The sequence below is a fragment of the Suncus etruscus genome, chromosome 1 (assembly GCF_024139225.1).
Source record: "Suncus etruscus isolate mSunEtr1 chromosome 1, mSunEtr1.pri.cur, whole genome shotgun sequence".
NCBI classification, from domain to species: domain Eukaryota; kingdom Metazoa; phylum Chordata; class Mammalia; order Eulipotyphla; family Soricidae; genus Suncus; species Suncus etruscus.
In genome coordinates, this window is record NC_064848.1 from 71,357,893 (window position 1) to 71,376,324 (window position 18,432).

Sequence of the window (18,432 nt, forward strand, 5' to 3'; positions counted from 1 at the left end):
TGTGATCTGTGTGGCAGTTATGGGTTTTCCGCTATACAGCCACCAACTGTGTGAAAACCTATTGTACAAAAGGCTCACTCACAATCTCTGTCTAGCATCTAAAATAGCCACCGCCATATAGTGGGTGCAAAATAAATACTTGTTTCTGTAGGGTTATTTTTCAGGTAGGCAGGAGTTGGGAAAGGTGGATGGACAATGCCCAGCAGTATTCAGGGCTTACTATATTTTTTTGTGTGCTCAGGGTAGTATATATGGTGCTGTTGATTGAACCAGAGTCTACCACGCATAAGACAACATATGTACTTGTTAACGATATGTACTTGTTAAACAAGTACATAAATGAATTTTGGAGCATGTTATGTGATGGGCACTATGTTAAAGATCAATTTTATGATCTCATTTAATTCTTCTAAGATTGGTATGTTTATAAGTTTAGGATACTATTTTCTTAGGATTACTCAGAGGCTGACTTGCAAAGTAGAAAACTTAAGTCTTGCTGATCCTGAATTCAGTGAAAGTACCAAATTCTTGTTAAGCCCATTTATTTTAGTCAAAAAATAGCCCATCAATTAGAGAACTAGAGAATCAGAGAATTTGTTAAGAACTTGTTTGTGATCGATCATGCTCTATATACCTTTACTTCCTGCTCTCTTAAGTTTATACCATGACCATTGTGCCAGCTTTAATTACTACTAGTATTCCAGTGTCCTGATTACAGAATAATGTATTCTCACTGCCTTACCGTTCATATAATTTTTCTACCCTGAATTCAGTAACGAATATTGGTATGCATGTATTCTTGCTTGCATCCCCTATTGTTTCCCTGGCTATACCCAGTGACACTCAGGGGTTACTCCTGGCTATGCATGCACTCAGAAATTGCTCCTGGCTTGGGGGACTATATGGGATCATCAGGGGATCAAACCGTGATCTGTCCTGGGTCAGCCACATTAAGGCAAACGCCCTACAGCTGAGCCATTGCTCCGCCCCCATTGAATTTTAAGAAGCTGAATTAGCATATTAATAGATATAAACTTTTCAGAAGGCTATTACTACATCTCGGCAAATTATTTTCAAGAAAATAAAGTTTTTGAAAAAAAGTTTTGAAGTTGGTATATGAAGAGACTTTAGTCTGTAAAACAGTATGCTAGAGGAAGAGGAGGGAGCAGAGAGGCACATTCAAATTTTTTTAAATTGGATATAAATTTTTTAAATTGGATATTCATATTTTTCAAAATTGAAAAGTATTAGGAGCTCTATAGTGAGGACATCCCCATGTAGTCTCCTAAGGTACCCAGTTTGCATTCTTGGAATCAAATACACTGTTCTGCACTGTGTAGATTTTTATTCAGTAGATGTTAATCATCCGTCTACATAAACACATAGAAGATATCATTTAACAATGACTATATAGCCTTCCTCTTTATTATATTGGTATCAATTTACCAATTTTGTTGATTGATATGCTATTTATACTCATGTAAAAGTATAGATTAAATTCCCTTACAGTTACCAGGTATGTTCATTTGTAATTTTGAGGCTGTGGAATTGCTTTCTCTATGGAAGAGGGAGGTCATTCTGGACTATGGTGTGTGTGTGTTTTTAAATCCAGTGGACCTGATAGAGATGCCCTCCTCAGGAATCCTGCTTAGTTAAAAGGAGAGCCACAGGGGCTGTAGAGATTGTACAGTGGGCCTGGTGCAGTGCTTACCTTCCATGCAGTTTACCTGGGTTCAATCCCTAGTGTCAAATATAGACCTGCAGCCCACCAGAAATGAGCCCCTCCACACCCCCCAATAAAAGACAAAAAAAGGATACGCCTAAAAATGGGGAAATAGTTTTAAAAGTGGAGGTAGTGAAAATGAGACCATAGATCGTTTGCTTGACTGTTGTAATGACAATTCACTCTTGAGCTAAAGAAACATTCATTGACTAAAGTTCTGGACTGCTACTGTGTCCCAGGATCTAAGAACAGCAGAGATGCTTAGAGCATTAATTTAGTATCTGACCCGAGGAAGTTCACAGTATAATGGGAATAGACAATTTAAAGTAAAATGTACTTCTGTGATTTTCCCTTGAGGGTGTTACATTGAATTTACATGAAATGAAAATGTGGGTGCTTAATGTTTGCTGTAACTTGACAAAGTAAAAGAATCTTTCTATTGAAAAGAGGTATCAAACGAAAACTAATCTTTTGTTCAGTGCAAGAGCTTCCTCCTGCTCAGTGCTCTTAGACTTGGCCATTAAGTCTCTGCTCAAATTGTCTTCAATGACAGAGAAGTCAGCCTTTTGAGGTAATCAGTTCCATTATAGGAAGAAGCTGTGGTTAGGAAATGATTTTTTTTTTTTTAAAGAAACAAAATGTACCACATCCTGACTTCACAGTCTGAATTTTGAATTGGAGTAAGATAAATGAATGGGCTTACTTGCTACATTTGTAAAATGAAGTGACTGTCTCCATGATTAGGGTACATTTCAGTACAAGCATCTTTGAATTAATTATTTGATTCTCTAACATATTTACATGACAGATTGATCTTCAAGTAACACTTGCTGATTAGTTATTATATTGGACATTTGTGGGATTTGGTGCTGAATTCTCCCTCTCTCTTTCCTCTGTCACCATGGCTACAGTTAACAGTAAATGCTGTTGACTCTTTTTAAATCTGGTACTACACAGATTCTCCAAATATGCTAAGCATCTCTTTATCTTCTTGTGCAGTTTATTGTATATTGAACATAAATGAAGTCTTTGTATTCATATTCCTATTAAATCACATCTCGCCATTTAAATAGCCTATTCTTGGGCAGTTTTTCTCTGATATCAGTTAGCATTAGACCAGCTAATTTTATGCACTCAGGAGAATAGGAAATGGAGATATTATGGAAAACAAGTGACTGGGAACTTAGATGTATCCCCAGTCTTCTCACATCCAATGTATGTTGAATTGTAAGCGATGCTTTTAGAGTTGTTTTTGATTTTTTTTTTGGACCACACCCCATGGTGCTTGGCGCCTCTCCTTGCTTTGTTTGAATGGTTTCCCTCCAGGTTCTGCACTAGTAACCCTGAGCCTTTGTGCTCAGTCCCTGTGCTTTTAAAAATATGGAGAGATAGCACAGTGGTAGGCCATTTGCCTTGATGCAGCCCTCCAGGGAGGGACCCGGTTCAATTCCCAGCATCCCATATGGTCCCCCAGACTGCCAGGGGCAAGTTCTGAGTGCAGAGCCAGGATTAACCCGAGTGCTACTGGGTTAATCAATCAACGATTCAGTAAATAATATAAATTAAAAAAAGAAGAAGAAAAATTATGTTAGGCACACATTTGTTGCCTGGGTACATGATGCCCTAAGCACATAGTACCCAGATCTTCCCTCTTGAGGTGTAGACTTTATTTATAATAGACTCTTATGCTGGGTTGTATATCAGGTTGTTTATCAGTTTTATATATTGTCCACCATTGGAGAATACTGTGCTCTCTTGAGCATGTTACTTTTTACTCTCTTTTCTTCCTTTTTCTAGGTACTTCTAAATAAAATTTGTTTTTACTTTTAAAAAATGTTTATAAGGTGGCAGAATAGAATTTGTCTAGATGAATCAGTTTGGGGAGTGATAATGTTACCTGGTTAGATTTACTTCACATGTATATTACTGAGCTTTTTGACAAGCTGGTTTTGAATTTATTCTGCTATAAGGTAATCTCAAGGGAATGAAGTTGAGAAGAACCTTTGAGCTCAGAGGAACAATACTGTAGGCTGGAGGGAATGGAGGTGGTGGGTTGTTTAGTTTTGTTGATAGAGAGGTAGAGTACTTTGCTTTATATATAGTGTGCTTTTCCTGGAAGGGAAAAGAAGAGAAGGGAGGACAAGCTTTGAGAGGGAGGGAAGTTCAGCTGTGGGAGCTTAGGAAGAGAGGAAGGCAGGCCACTCAGAAAGTCAGAAGGGCCCAAGAAGTGGTAAAATGCTGAAGGAATTGGTCATAATTGTCTTTTGCTTTTGCCTTTGCCAACTGTGATGTGATATGCTTTTAGGTGTTGTGATCACCTATAGAATAAAGAGCATTATGTGTTTTAGGCCCATTGCCTAAAGACAGTGGATGCATATTCATGTCATTTGAACTTTCTTCACTGTGTAATAAAAGCATATTTATGCTAAAGTGAGTCAGGGTAAGGGAGAAAGCGTCCTTCCCAGTGAAGTTGGTGGTGAAAAGATTGAATTCAGTCTGATCATTGACCACTGAGTCATCTCAGCAAGAGGGTGCCTAGGAAACTTTTTTTTTTTTTAAACCATAGATGCTATTGTAGAAGAATAAGAGTAAATCTGTTTTTTAAAAAAAGTTGACTCTTTTTAAAAGTCATAGTTTGGACCCAAGTACAATGTCAGTGAGCTTAGAGATAAAGATCTGAGATAGAGCAAAGGGCTTTGTGTGGAATTAAGTTATGAAAGTGTAGTGGCATGTAAACGAATAAGGAAAGGTATGTTAGTGTCTAATGCACCAAGTGTAGAAAAGAACACTGACTCCAACCAAAAGGGTTTCATTATTGACTTCGAACAAGACATTTTAGTGGTTTTTGATGAGGGGACGTTAGATGATGATAGAAGGATAGTGAGACCAAATAACAAGGGTTGACTAAAAGGAAAATATGAAAGGTGTACATAAAAAAGAGATAAGATATGCAGACACTGTTATTCTTGAAAAGACAATGGTTCTGGCATTGATATTTATTAACCAGCAATAGAAATGTCTGTTTCATGTATTCACTATTCAGAGGCCTCTCCATTTCCCCACCCAGTTTACCTGGGCTTGTGAATCAGTTCTTGGTAACTATGGAGTTAGCCTTGTAAGAGTTCAATGTGTACCCTCCTAATACAATGAAACCATGAAAATGTCCTTTAGAGTTGGGGCTGAGACCAACATTCCAACTTGGAATTCATTATTCTGATCCTAGATCTATGAATGATAATAACCCCAAGGGCCCTGCTGTCTCTTTCTTTTCTGGTGTCATTTCCTTTGACAGCTTGATGTTTGGTTTCTGACAGTCTTTCATGTCACGCCAAAATCTTCAAACATTGAAATTTCTGTGATTTATTTTTGTAATCATTTGAAATTTCTACCAATACTTCCTGCCATGAACCTGACAGTTTGTTTTCATTACAGTGCTATATCATCATGATGTCTTTCTTTGTAAGGCCATTGTAAGTAGGGATCAGACTTTAAGTTGCAGGAGAGCTTCATGTGCAAATAATTAAACTAGTAATTAAATGAAGAGTACATTTATTTAATCATACATACACTGTCAAGTTTAGGTTGAAACTACTATAGCTTGTCTTACATTCCTGTCTAGTGACTGATATTTTCTTTTGACCTTGATTGTGAAATTAGGAGAATTGTGCATTTTAGAATCAAGGAAGCATTAGTGGAGATTGATTGAGACGTGGACATAAATGGCCAATGTAATGTAAAGGTGCTAAATAAGGAGTTTGGTTCTTTATGTTTGCTGTCAGAAGGAAAAATCAGACTCTAGGAATCTAACTATTGAATCAGCAGGGAATTTTTGAACCATTGACAAGTATTAATATTGAACTATTAGGAAAATCTTAAAAGGTTTGATTTGCTTGACTTAATGGAGAATAGAGACTAGGATAGAAAATAGACACATGAGGAAATATAGTGAGAATTTATATTCACCTATAATCGGGTAGGCTTTTTTATAAATAATTTTTATTTCATTAGTAAAAAGATAAGAGTGAATTAAGTAAGTAGTGTAAGATTTTATTCAAACTAGTCTTTTACAGTGAAATTTTAAGACTTAGCACTAATTCTGGGGAGTGATGATTCTTTACTGATCTGCAAGTAGAAAACATTTGGACATTGCCATATATATGATAATTGTGTGTGCTCACATAATTTATGTTAATCCGTTTTTGTTTTTGTTTTCTGGGGGGGGCCACACCCCGTGACGCTCAGGGGTTACTCCTGGCTATACGCTTAGAAATCACTCCTGGAGTGAAGGAGGGTGTTCTTTACATGTCTGAAACCAAATCACAATCATGTTTGTAATCAAGATGTTTAAAGAAAAAAAAATTACAAAAAAAAAAAGAGAGAGAGAGAAATCACTCCTGGCTTGGGGGAACATAATGGATGCCAGGGATTGAATCCAGGTCTGTCCTGGGTCAGCCACATGCTCAGCTATATCTATGCTATATCTCCGGGCCCCTAATCTTTTTGATACATATTAATCACTTGCTGATTTCATACAGTTGTTGAAGTAGGGCAGAAAAGTATGCTATTAATTTGCTGATGAAGTAAAACCATCATTAACATCTTGAGTAGATATTTACATTTGGAATTTTTTTAACACTTGGGATACTAGCCACCTGGATGAAATTCTGCCTTGAAGGAAGAAAACCAGCCCTGTCACTAATAACACTCGCTCCCCCTTCAATGAAGTACTTACATTCTCCGCGTTCAGACCTGAATATTCTGTGATGCTTTCCTTGATATCTCCTCTTATTTTGTATACTCCTCAGGACTCTGAATCTTAGGGATCTTTGTAAGTATCTTTGTTTTGTCACCCTAGTGCACTACTTAAGTTTAGATAACTATTTTGTCTCACTATTATACTCTAGATTCTTAGTTTATGGAAATGCATGGTGAAAAATTGTAGGCTTAAGTGGAAGAAGGGTCTGGGTGTTTGGTGGACAGTATTCAATGATGGCTGCAGAGGAGGCAGTAAAACCCCAGATTTGAATGGAAAGAACACATTGTATAAGTTTTCAGATTGAAATCTTACTTTGTGTATGTATTTTATTTTATTTTATTTTGGGGGGGGCACACCCGGTGACGCTTAAGGGTTACTCCTGGCTATGCGCTCAGAAATCACTCCTGGCTTGGAGGACCATATGGGATGCTGAGGGATCGAACTGTGTTCCATCCTGGGTCAGCCACATGCAAGGCAAATGTCCTACCTACTGCACCATTTCTCCGATTCCAGTGTGTATGCATTTTAATAAAAAATAAATCAGCCTGATTTAATCAAAGGGAAGTTGCTAGGGATCAGAACTATTAATAAAATTTATTTTTGATTAAGAGAAATGAAATTAAAGTTTCTAGATCCATGGAAATTAAAAATTTTTGCCTTACAAAGACTTTAAAATTTTGTTTTATGTATATTAAGTTGTCATAAAGTTAGATATAAAACTCATATTTTTGGCTTATTTGTAACTATAAACAAATTTGCAAGTTAAATTTGAAGTCAACAATAAAATCAACAAAATTCAAATTAATAGAGTTATTCATTGTGGCAGATGCTTAGATTTCACAATAGACGAGAATAGCCTTAGGTCTGATTCCATTTTAAATCTTTATGTATTTTTCCTTCAGCAATGATAAAAACTGCCAAGTACTGATTCTCATGAGTAGTGTTAATATAAAAGGTATTAATGACCTCAGGTTTTCTTTTTTACTCTTGTCCCATATTAATCAGGCCTAAAACCCAGCCAAAATATTTGCCAACATGCATTTCTCAAATGGAAGTTGTAATGAGATGTCAGTTGTCATGTTGACCGAAAATGAGGTGACATTATAGCATTATTGAACTCTTTATAAAATTGTTCTCTAAACCAGCTATTACTGGAAGTGAGAATGGGAAAGTGTCATTTCAAACTACTGCATTTATTGCCATTCAACGTTTGCAAATTGTTATGGACCCCTACAATCTCGTAAATATACATATATGTATATATACATATATATAATATTGGTTCTTATCCTATTTTTTTATAATATAGCCTGCCTTACTGCTATATGCTCTAATGCAAGTTGCCCATGTTTTGCCCCACTTCATTTATTCTGAAGATATTGTACTGTGTGGTATAAGGGCATTTCATATATATATAGATCTATCTTCACCATTGAAAAAACAGTATTGAGGGGCAGATCCTGGCTTCCAGCTCTACCGAATCCTTTCTTGATCTGGAAGCTAGCTAGCTCTAGCCAGCATGGTATTTGGGGAGACCCCATGTCGAAGGCCTTCTCCCTAACTTGGGTGTGCTAGGAGCCTTGATAGGCCCCTAGCCATCCCCTCTTTTGCCTCCGGCCTCCAGGCCTTCCCTGGGTGCCAGCCCAGGTGGCCAGACAAGGTGGGTGTTGGGTGGTCACTCCTGGATGGGGTCCCAAGCTTTCCCTGCCCTTCCCTTGATAGGCCCCCAGCCGTCCCCTCTTCTGCCCGCGACCTCCAGGCCTTCCCTGGGTGCCAGCCCAGGCAGCCAGAAATGGTGGGCCCTAACTTGGGGTGTGCTGAGATTTGCTCGGTTGCATTAAGGTTGGCACTGGCAATTTCTGACCAGTGTACACGGTCAAAACCACGCGGGGGCTAGTGCCCCTGTGCATACAGTATATATTAAGAGTATTCCCTATCCTTAAGGTATGTTTTGCGTATGCAGAATGTCCATTTTTTTATTCTGCCCTTTCGCACACCCCTACAAAGCTCATTTTTACTCCTTAACTCTCTCACCCCCCCAACCATCAGTAACCCACATTACTATTTTTAACTTCAGTACTGCACAATCCTAATTATAGTATTAATAGTATAGGAACATGAAAGTTCCGGGATAGTGCTTGGTAAAAAAGCATTGAGAATTCTAAGTTACAGGTGTATGGTATATTTTGCAGAAATGTTACGTTTTTGAAAGGGCTGGTATTAATTAATTTTCACTTTATTATATTTTTGCTTTTGAGATATTACCCACCTTTGGCTAAAGGCAGAGAAAGGATTACAAAAACTTCATTTATATTTCAGAGAAGGGGGAGATGTGACTGCACCCTGGATTTAGGTGTAACTACCTGTAAGACCCGCCCATTTCTGGGAGGTGTCTTGGGCGGATATTACGTGTAACTTTACCTGCAAGACCCTGCCCATTCCTGGGAGGGGTCTTGGGAAGGTTAGATAAGGCCTTTGACCCAAGGGATTAGGGTCTTTGCCAGCATGGAGGTTGGAGGAGACATGGCTGAAAGAAGTTAAGACACAGGGCAAGCTAAGGATATAGCATGCGTGAATGGTTAAGATTGACCACACATGTGGTGGATAGGGTATGAATAAAGCTGATACTTCCTGAAACCTGTCTGAATGAGTCTGATTCCCGCCGAAGATGATGACCTGCTGGTTAATGGGGGATGGAGCCACTTGGCTGGGGCCTAAGGACAAAGGCCTCCATCTCCACCATCCAAGCCCATCTTAAGGGCTTAATGCAACACTAATCACAGACCAAAGCCATACATTGGATCTAACAACCCCCAAGTATTTCAAAAGATATAAAATGGACACGTATGTCTTTTGAATATTTTGTGTTTTTTCTCTGACAGCTATAAGTCTTACTAAATATTCTCTTATACAGTGATGATTCTTACCACTTTTTATCTTTTCTTTCTGTGAGCTGTTCAATAAGGAATTTTGGTGAAAGAGTCCCTCAGTTTAATTCTTATGATTGAACCATGTAATGGGGATTGTTGGACTTGTTCTTATGGCCCCCATATGCACCGATAACGCCACGTGACATTGTTCCTTGTTTGCATAGGCACATTAAAATGGAAAGATACTATACATACAAATAAGATCTTAACACACAAATCTTGTACTGCAATGGGACCTTACACCCTGAACATTGACATAATGACGTGGCATAGGCCTCAGAAGAATGGGCATTCTCCAATCACCCTTGAACCAAGGAAGCCATCCACGAAACATCCAAGTTTGTCTATATAACATCACCTGGAAGCAATCCTCTACCAGGGAAGACCCTACCACTACTCTGACATTGACCTGCTCAAAAGAGACTTCCCTTAACACTGAGAAGACTTAACAACAACGACCTGCTTACAGGACAGGGCTCTCTGCATTGCCCTTTAATTGTGAGGTGAAACTAGAGGACGCTCCACATCCTGACTTTAATGTAGGATATGCAGATTCCAGGATCTTTAATACAGAAACATGATACCAACAACAGAGACTGTGTGAAAAATAAAAGTGTGTTGGCACTACAGACAATGTCTTGGATTGGACAAACTAGCTTCCCTGGAGCCTAGAGTTGGTCTTAAGCTAGGAAACTTCAGGGGTAGGGTCTCCTTGTATTTAGGCAGTTTTTCCTTTCCATATCCCCCATATTTTGGTGGGCCTATCCAAACAATAATTGCCACTCTTAACACCATTTTTACTGTGCTCCTTTGACTCAAATCCTTAAAAAAAAAACCCACTTAAACTTTTGAGGTTAACTTAATATGCATGTGCTTTGGAATGTAAAAAAATTACTATGTCTTTAATGTTTAAGGAGTTACATAAGTTTTATGGCTTTAGATTGCTTTGTGTGCTGCTAAGAAATATTATAATGTATTACAATTTGGGGACTTGAGGGACAAAGTAATTGTACATGGTTATGTTTTATTTATCTTAATGTTCTTTGGCTGAAAGTTCAAAGTTAAGATATCAGCAAGGGGACTTCTGAGAATTCTGTTTATGGGTGATTGTCCTTCTGCTGTAACTTTACCTTGTCCTCTTTCTTTGCATCTTTGTTCTCATAATTAAAAAGAAAAAAAAAAACAATAGTGAAAATCACTGTGTCTAAAAGGGAAAAAAAGGAGAGAGGTAGGGAGACAGAAGGAAACTGGGGACACTGATGGTGAGAATGTGCTCTGGTGAAGTGTGGTGTACATTGTAATACTGAAACGCAATGATAAACTTTATTAAAAAAAATCCAATCCTGAAACACTGGTATATCATATACAAAAATAAATAACAAAATTAACTGTAGGGCCCGGAGAGCTAGCACAGCGGCGTTTGCCTTGCAAGCAGCCGATCCAGGACCAAAGGTGGTTGGTTCGAATCCCAGTGTCCCATATGGTCTCCCGTGCCTGCTAGGAGTAACTTCTGAGCATCGCTGGGTGTGGCCCAAAAACCAAAAAAAAAAAAAAAATAAATTAATATATTGAGTTAATTTGTTAAATTATTTTACATATTTTAGATTATTATTATGTATATATTTGTATATACATTTACAAAATACATAATTATATGTTTTAAAATATATTTATTGGCAATTAAATAATCTTTCATGAAAATAAAAAAAAAAAGAAAAACAGTATTGAAAGTTTGTTGACAGACTTCTTTAGCAAGGGGTTACTCGTGATATAGGATGTTTGCCATTTATTTGCGATTATTTTATAAGTATATTTAAAACATTTTTGTACACAATTTTTAGACTTCCTTTCTCTTGATATATTTGTCATTTCCTGTTTTGGGAAACATTGCTTTAGCAAATATTTTTCATCATTTTGTCAAACCTATGAGTTCATGGTTCAGAAATGGGGAAAATAAAACAGACTTGGCTCTTAATGTAACAAGGAAGACTTTTATTGCAAACTACTGTATGTTTCACTTTATAAGATGCACCTGACCATAAGATGCACATAATTTTTAGAGAGGAAAACAAGAAACAAAAAAATCTAAAACAAATGGTGCAACGCGAGGCACCATCAGAAGACAACGGCTGGGAACAACCAGCCTGCGAGGCCAAAGTGTATTTACAATACTTCAGTCCACAGCTGGTTAAACACATTTACTTAATTTATTTTTTTCATCAAAAAATTAAAAAAATATATTTTTACATACTTTTTTGTTAATACAAAAAAAGTTGCAGCTGCGATCAAATAGTCTTCAACAAAAGCTCTATATGTGAGGTTTGTAAAAGTGTGTTAACCTGATTGTTCATACTATGTGGGATGTCTGCGCAATAAAGGAGGCATAACACTGCAGATGTCAAGTGGTTAGTATATATATGCTCGACCCCCCTGCACTGAGGCTTCAGCTCTAGGCAACTTTTGCTCCATAAGATGCACAGACTTAAACCCCATCTTTTGTGGGGTGTGTCTTATGGTAAGAAAAATATGGTATTAAATGATTGTGGGCCGGCACTAGCCTAGAACGATGGACTGCGGTTTGATCCCCCGATCCCCCAGCGTCTCATATGGTCCCCCAAGCCAGGAGCGATTTCTGAGCACATAGCCAGGAGTAAGCCCTGAGTGTAACAGGGTGTGGCCGGAAAAAACAAATGTGATTGTGATATTCTAAAGGAATGTAAAGGGGAATATGTAAAAATATTGAAAAGAAATAGCTTTCATTTTATTATTTTTGTTGTTGTTTTGATGATACCAGGACTTATTCTGGCTCTGTTCAGGGATCACTCCTGGGGAGTCCTATGATCTTGTAGGGGATTGACTAGAGTAGGTCTAGGGGTAGACTAAGGTAGGTGGTTTTTTTTATTACTATTATTTTTGTTTCTGGGGGCATGCTTGCTGTGTTCAGGGCTTACTCCTGGCTCTCCGAGATCACTCCTGGTAGTATACCCAGCAAGCCATATGTGTTGCCAGAGTTAGCTGTATATGTGCAAGGCAAATAGAGTCTATACTGTCTTTCCAAAACCATGATAGTGATTTTAATCTTTTTGTAGGTGATAGAACCTTATGTACTTCTGTTGAAAACTTTGAAATCTAGCCTTCCCTTTGAAAATGCAGATTCTCATGCATTTGGCCTACAGTTAAATGGGATTTGTGTGCTTCTGAAACCAGTCAGAGGGTTTCTGGCCCAGAATCCCTTTATAGGAAATTATATCCAAGGACCTATAATCACTGTCAAATGTCACCATGAATTACGACGGTTTCTTTTAGGAGTCTTTCAATCAGGCTGTAATTGTGATGCTTATACTTTTATTAAGATGTCTTCATGCTGGGAGAAGTTAACTCAAATAGCCTATATATATGTATATATATATGTATATATATATGTGTGTGTGTGTGTGAGTGTGTGAAGAAAAAATAAAAATGTTTAGTGATTAAACAAAACTTCTTTGGGTCAGAGAGATAATACAGGGGTTATGGCACTTGCACTGCACATGGCGGGTTGGGGTTTGAGTCCATAAATGGTCCCGTGAGGAGCACCAGGGGAGTGATCCTTGCATACAACTGGGTTATGGCCCAGACAAAAGCAAAACAAAAAACCAACAAACAGGAGCTGAAGAGATAGTATGAAGGTAAGGGCTTTTTATGCAGAAGGACGATGGTTCGAATCTTGGTATCCCATATCGTCCCCCAAGCCTGCCAAGAGCAGTTTCTGAACATAGAGACAGGAGTAACCCCTGAGAGCTGCCTGATGTGACCCAAAAAACAAAAAACCCAAACCCCAAACTTTTCAGTTTTGCTGGTCTTAAAAATAGACAGCTGTGCTAATTAAGACAGTAGCAAGAAGCAGTTGTTGGAGGATAATCTGAGATAATTGAATTTTAGTATAATAAGTGAGACAAGAGCTCCAAGATTACTTTTAGACTCTGATCTATTAGACTGACAGGACTCAGGAATTTTGTTGTACTCTTTAGTGGAAAAGAGACTTGAAGTGCTGGAGTGGTAGCATAGCAGGTAGGATGTGACCAACCTAGGTTCAATCCGTGGCATCTCCTATGGTCCCCTGAGCCAACCAGGAGTGATTTCTGAGTGCAGAGGCAGGAGTAACCCCTGAATGCTGCTGGGTGTGGCCATAAAACAAACACCCCCCCCCCAAAAAAATGGAAGGAAGGGAGGGAAGGAGGGAGGGGGAGGGGAGAGGGAAGAAGGGGAAGGAAGATCCCTTTTGTGTTCAGTAGCATGGGGGCTAGAGTTTGAGAGACTAGTTGTAAGTTTCTAGATGCCCTCCCCTAGTACCAGTGTAATCCAAAGCACAGTAGTGGTGAGTAAGAGTGACTTCACATGCAAAAGGGTTTGCCAGTCAGTGAGCCTTGGTATCTACGGTGTGTTCGTTTTTTTTTAATTTTTCATTTTAACACTATTTACCAAATTGTTCACAGTAGTCATTTCAGCCATTAAATGTTCAAACACCAATCTCACCACCAGTGTGACCTCACCTTCACCCGTATCACCCATTTCCTGTCCATCACCAGAGCTTGCATTTTTGCAGGTATAAATAAATTTGCTTTACATTGGTTGTTACAACACAAAGGCAAATAGAATGATCAAAATTTAGATCAACAAGGGTTAATTTGAAATGATCGTTCTATTCTCTATGATGTTACTAAAGTCAGTGTCTAAGAACGTATTGGGCTGTGGCTGGTGCTAGTTGAGCCTTCTGTGTTACTGTTCAAGCTCGATAGAGTTTTGTGTAACTTTCCCATAATACTACTGGGCTGACACTACTGTGAAATTGTGAAAGGAAGTGTGATCTCGTATCTATAGATCTGAAACAAATTTGGTGGCTTGCCAGCTTGATAATGTTATGTTGAGGAGCATTTGTGGTGGAGGGTGAAGGGTGGAGCTCTGGGCTGCTGTGATTTCACACAGAAAGAGAAATTGCCCCCATCCATTCTGAGAAGGCACAGAGGTATCAGCCCAGACCAGACTACCTGGGAAGAGTTGGCAACTATTATTTTCTTTGAGAACTTGGTAGAGGAGTTGGACCATTTTTCTCAGTGTATTGGGTTTTATTGGGATTCAGTCACATAGGTTTTCAGCATCCCTATCTGAGTGAATTTTTCAAAAGCTTATTGTTCACCCTACCAGCTCCTAACCCTTGGCATTGGTCTTTCTTGGAGAGTGTGGGGTTCACTCAGCCCTGTCCTGGCCAGTTTAACTCTTTGCTCATAGCACGTGGCCTGCATAAGCTATTCTTTTTTCAGCTTTCACTGATTTCCTTTGTGTCTACTAGATGACCATCTCATGTAGTCGACTTCTTCCCCCTCATTTGTAATATGTAATCAAAAAGTTTATTTGAACTGAAGGGACTTTGCAATTTGTACTTTGCAATCTGTATTTCACAGTTTCATGAGATTGGCGTGGAATGAATGTTTTAAAACCAAATTTTCCTAATTTGTGAAAACCAATAACCATAAATAAATGGTTTTAATTTTGGTTTTTGGGCTGTATTGGGCATGCTTCTTGTGCTTGACAGTTGTCTCAAGCAGTATATGTACATGCTACCAACTACGGTGTGTGGAGTACTATGGACTCAACATGGGCTTCTAAATGCAGCCAGGTCCTCTATCACCAAATAAGTATTTTTTGAATGCAGCTATATACAAGGCCTATACTAGATATGGATATGGAGAAATGAAACTCTGACTTTGTTTTACAGGGCAAAGAAAAATGAAATCATTTGTGTAAGTAGTGTGAGTTTTGGGGGAAACACGAACTATTTGAGACAACAGTAGATCGATCATATGTGCGTGCATGTGGTGGAATGGGCTATTGTTGATCGTTAATGGAATGCTTGCGGAAGTTGAAGCATTGGGAATAGCTACAAGTGGGCTTGAAGTCATTCCCTGCCTTCCAGATTGAGGAAGTACTCTAGCCTTAGGATTCAAAGAAGAAAAGTGTCTGGCTCAGTTTGAATCTGTTTAGATTCATGATTAAAAGTTCATCCAAATGATATGTCCAGTTTGTAGTAACTATTAGTATTTTTACATATTGCTCCCCTGTGGAGGACTATATGTCAACAAAAAAGGAATTACATAAAACTAAATAAAAGAATACATATAACCACTAAAATTTGAATGTTAATTTATTTTGATGGGAGTAAATGCTTGCCTTGATGAAATTGCATATAATAGCTTTTCTGTACTTGAAAGCAAAAGAGCTTTAGAGATAATGGGTCCAAATTTGTCTCTCTGTGCTTCTCAATAACTGAATTTGGAAATTCTTAGAATAACAAAAGAGTTTTTGGTTTTTTGGTTTTTTTTTGAACAATGCCAAGAAACTTAATTATAAGTGAATCAGGAACATATTGTCACTTAGTTTTTGGTGGCAAGGATCCCATTCAGGCCTTCTCTATGTGAAGCATGTGTTCAACCACTGCGTGTTTCCTCGGCCTAGAAACATATTGTTGTATTGAATATGGGGTTTACTTACTATAACCATCTTAAAGGATTTTTCCCCCCTAATACTCATTTGTTCTTCTTTTTTGTTTTCACAGCATTGCAGTGTTTCTGTCATCTTTGTACCAAGGACAATTTCACTTGTGTCACAGATGGACTTTGTTTTGTCTCTGTCACAGAGACAACAGACAGAATTATACACAACAGCATGTGTATAGCTGAAAGTGACCTAATTCCTCGGGACAGACCATTTCTTTGTGCACCATCCTCAAAAACTGGGTCTGGCACTACAACATACTGCTGCAATAAGGACCACTGCAATAAAATAGAACTCCCAACTGGCAGTAAGTTGTTGTTTTAAAATTGTTTGGTATTGCAAGGAAAGCAGTTACACTGTATGATTTTAGAACCAGAGTGTGCTTGAGAAATTGTCTATACCAGCTTGTTCAGTTTGCAGGCAAGGAATAACTTGTCTGGAGTTAGAGTTCTAAGCGTAGCCCAGATTTCAGTTTTTGAGTATATATTTAATTAGCTAGTTCAAGATAGACTTTCTCTGAGCTGTGTCCTTTGTAAAATGATTGCCTCATGATTTCTTCTTTAAGAGCAAGTTCTGACAAAGCTATTGCCTTTAGAATAAATTTCTTCTTCCTGGTATAGCTCCAGCCATTTTTCTTTTTTCTTTTTTGGGGTGGGGGTGGGTCACACCTGGTGACGCTCAGGGATTACTCCTGGCTATGCAGCTCAGAAATTGCTCCTGGCTTGGGGGACCATATGGGATGCTGGGGGATCAAACCATGGTCTGTCCTAAGCTAGTGCGAGGCAAAGCAGACTCCTTACCGCTTGCGCCACCACTCCAGCCTTTTAAGGCAATTTATAATGGGAAGGACTTAATCAGCAGAATTAAATTGTCTCAGTGCCTCATTTTTTAACTTTACCTTGTTATAGGTCTTGTATGTGTGTTTTTATATATACATATATATACATATATGCATGTATGTGTGTATATATATAAAATATATATATTTATATATATAAATATATACACATTCAATAAGTATACATATATAGTATATGATTGGGGAGTTGATCTTTTACCCATTATTTACATTTCATTTTATTACTTATCAGATCTGTCAAAATTTACAGATACTAAAAAAAAATTTACAGATACTTATGCAAACCTGCCATCCATATTTCAGTCATTTGGTGTTAGTGATGTCTTTTATGACATTTTTTTTCTCTCTAGCGTACCATCTAATCTAGATTCAGTTTGTACATTTAGATGTCATGTCTTTTTTTTTCTTTTTTTTTTTTTTTGTTTTTTTTGGGCCACACCCGGTAACGCTCAGGGGTTACTCCTGGCTATGTGCTCAAAAGTTGCTCCTGGCTTGGGGGACCATATGGGACACCGGGGGATTGAACCGCGGTCCGTCCAAGGCTAGCGCAGGCAAGGCAGGCACCTTACCTTTAGCGCCACTGCCCGGCCCCATGTCATGTCTTTTAAACCTTAAATCTAGCCCATAATCTACATTTATCCATCAGTGGACACTCAGGTTGTTTCCATATTTTTGCCTTTGTGTGAATAGTGTTGCCTGCTATGAATATGGAGAGGTGGAAATCACTTTTATAGATCATTACCCAGATATGGAATTATTGGGTCAATATGTTCCCCCAATTGTTTAGGGAGCATTTTATCCTCTTTGTCTACAGTGGCTGTGCCAGTTTACATTCCTATTAACAGTACACAAAGCTCCCTTTTCTTCATATGCTTGGCAATATTGGTTGTTTTGCTCTTTTCAGAAAATATTTTGTTATTCAGGTAGTTCAAGTAATTCAATTATTCAAGTGATTCAAGCAATACACAGTTTCAGGTATACAACTTAGGGATTAGTCACACATACTGCAAAATCTACATATATACATACACATATATACATTTATATACCTAACCACAAAAATCTACTTATATACCTAACCTTTAACAACTAAAAAAGGTCTTTTTGTTGCGATGAAAGCCCCACCAAGATGAGATCGTTGAAGATCTCTCTAACTTTCATATATACAGTGGTGCACAGAAATTGCTCCTGTGGTGGTTCGAATCCCGGCATCCATATGGTCTCCCGAGCCTGCCAGGAGCGATTTCTGAGCATAGAGCCAGTAGTAACCCCTGAACGCTGCTGGGTGTGACCCCAAAAAAACAAAACCAAACCAAAAGTTCTGTGTCATAAATAATTCAAATAAAGATCTCAAGAATAGGGAAAATGTGATAGGAAAGAAGTAGTCATAAAACTCAAGATAAATGCTAAGCTCATTGTAATTAATGTGTCTATATAAAATACATAAAATTACAAAATATATATAAAATATTTATTAAGAAATTATAAGAAAAAAGTTCTTAAATTAGAAATCCAACTGGTTCTATATGACTGAAACCCAGCTACATTTATATTTGTCATTAAGATGTTTAAATAAAGGCATTAAAAAAAAGAAATCCAACTGGTTAAAATATTACTAGAAAGCATATGGATG

At 38.0% G+C, this 18,432-nt stretch overlaps 1 protein-coding gene across 1 annotated transcript in view; it reads left to right on the plus strand.

Annotated features, from left to right (window-relative positions):
• Positions 1 to 18,432, plus strand: part of TGFBR1 (transforming growth factor beta receptor 1) — a 56,675-nt gene that overhangs the window by 21,262 nt on the left and 16,981 nt on the right. Inside the window, exon 2 of the mRNA XM_049770254.1 lies at positions 16,002 to 16,247. Within this exon, the coding sequence (XP_049626211.1) occupies positions 16,002 to 16,247 (246 nt within the window). The remainder of the gene's footprint in view (positions 1 to 16,001; positions 16,248 to 18,432) is intronic.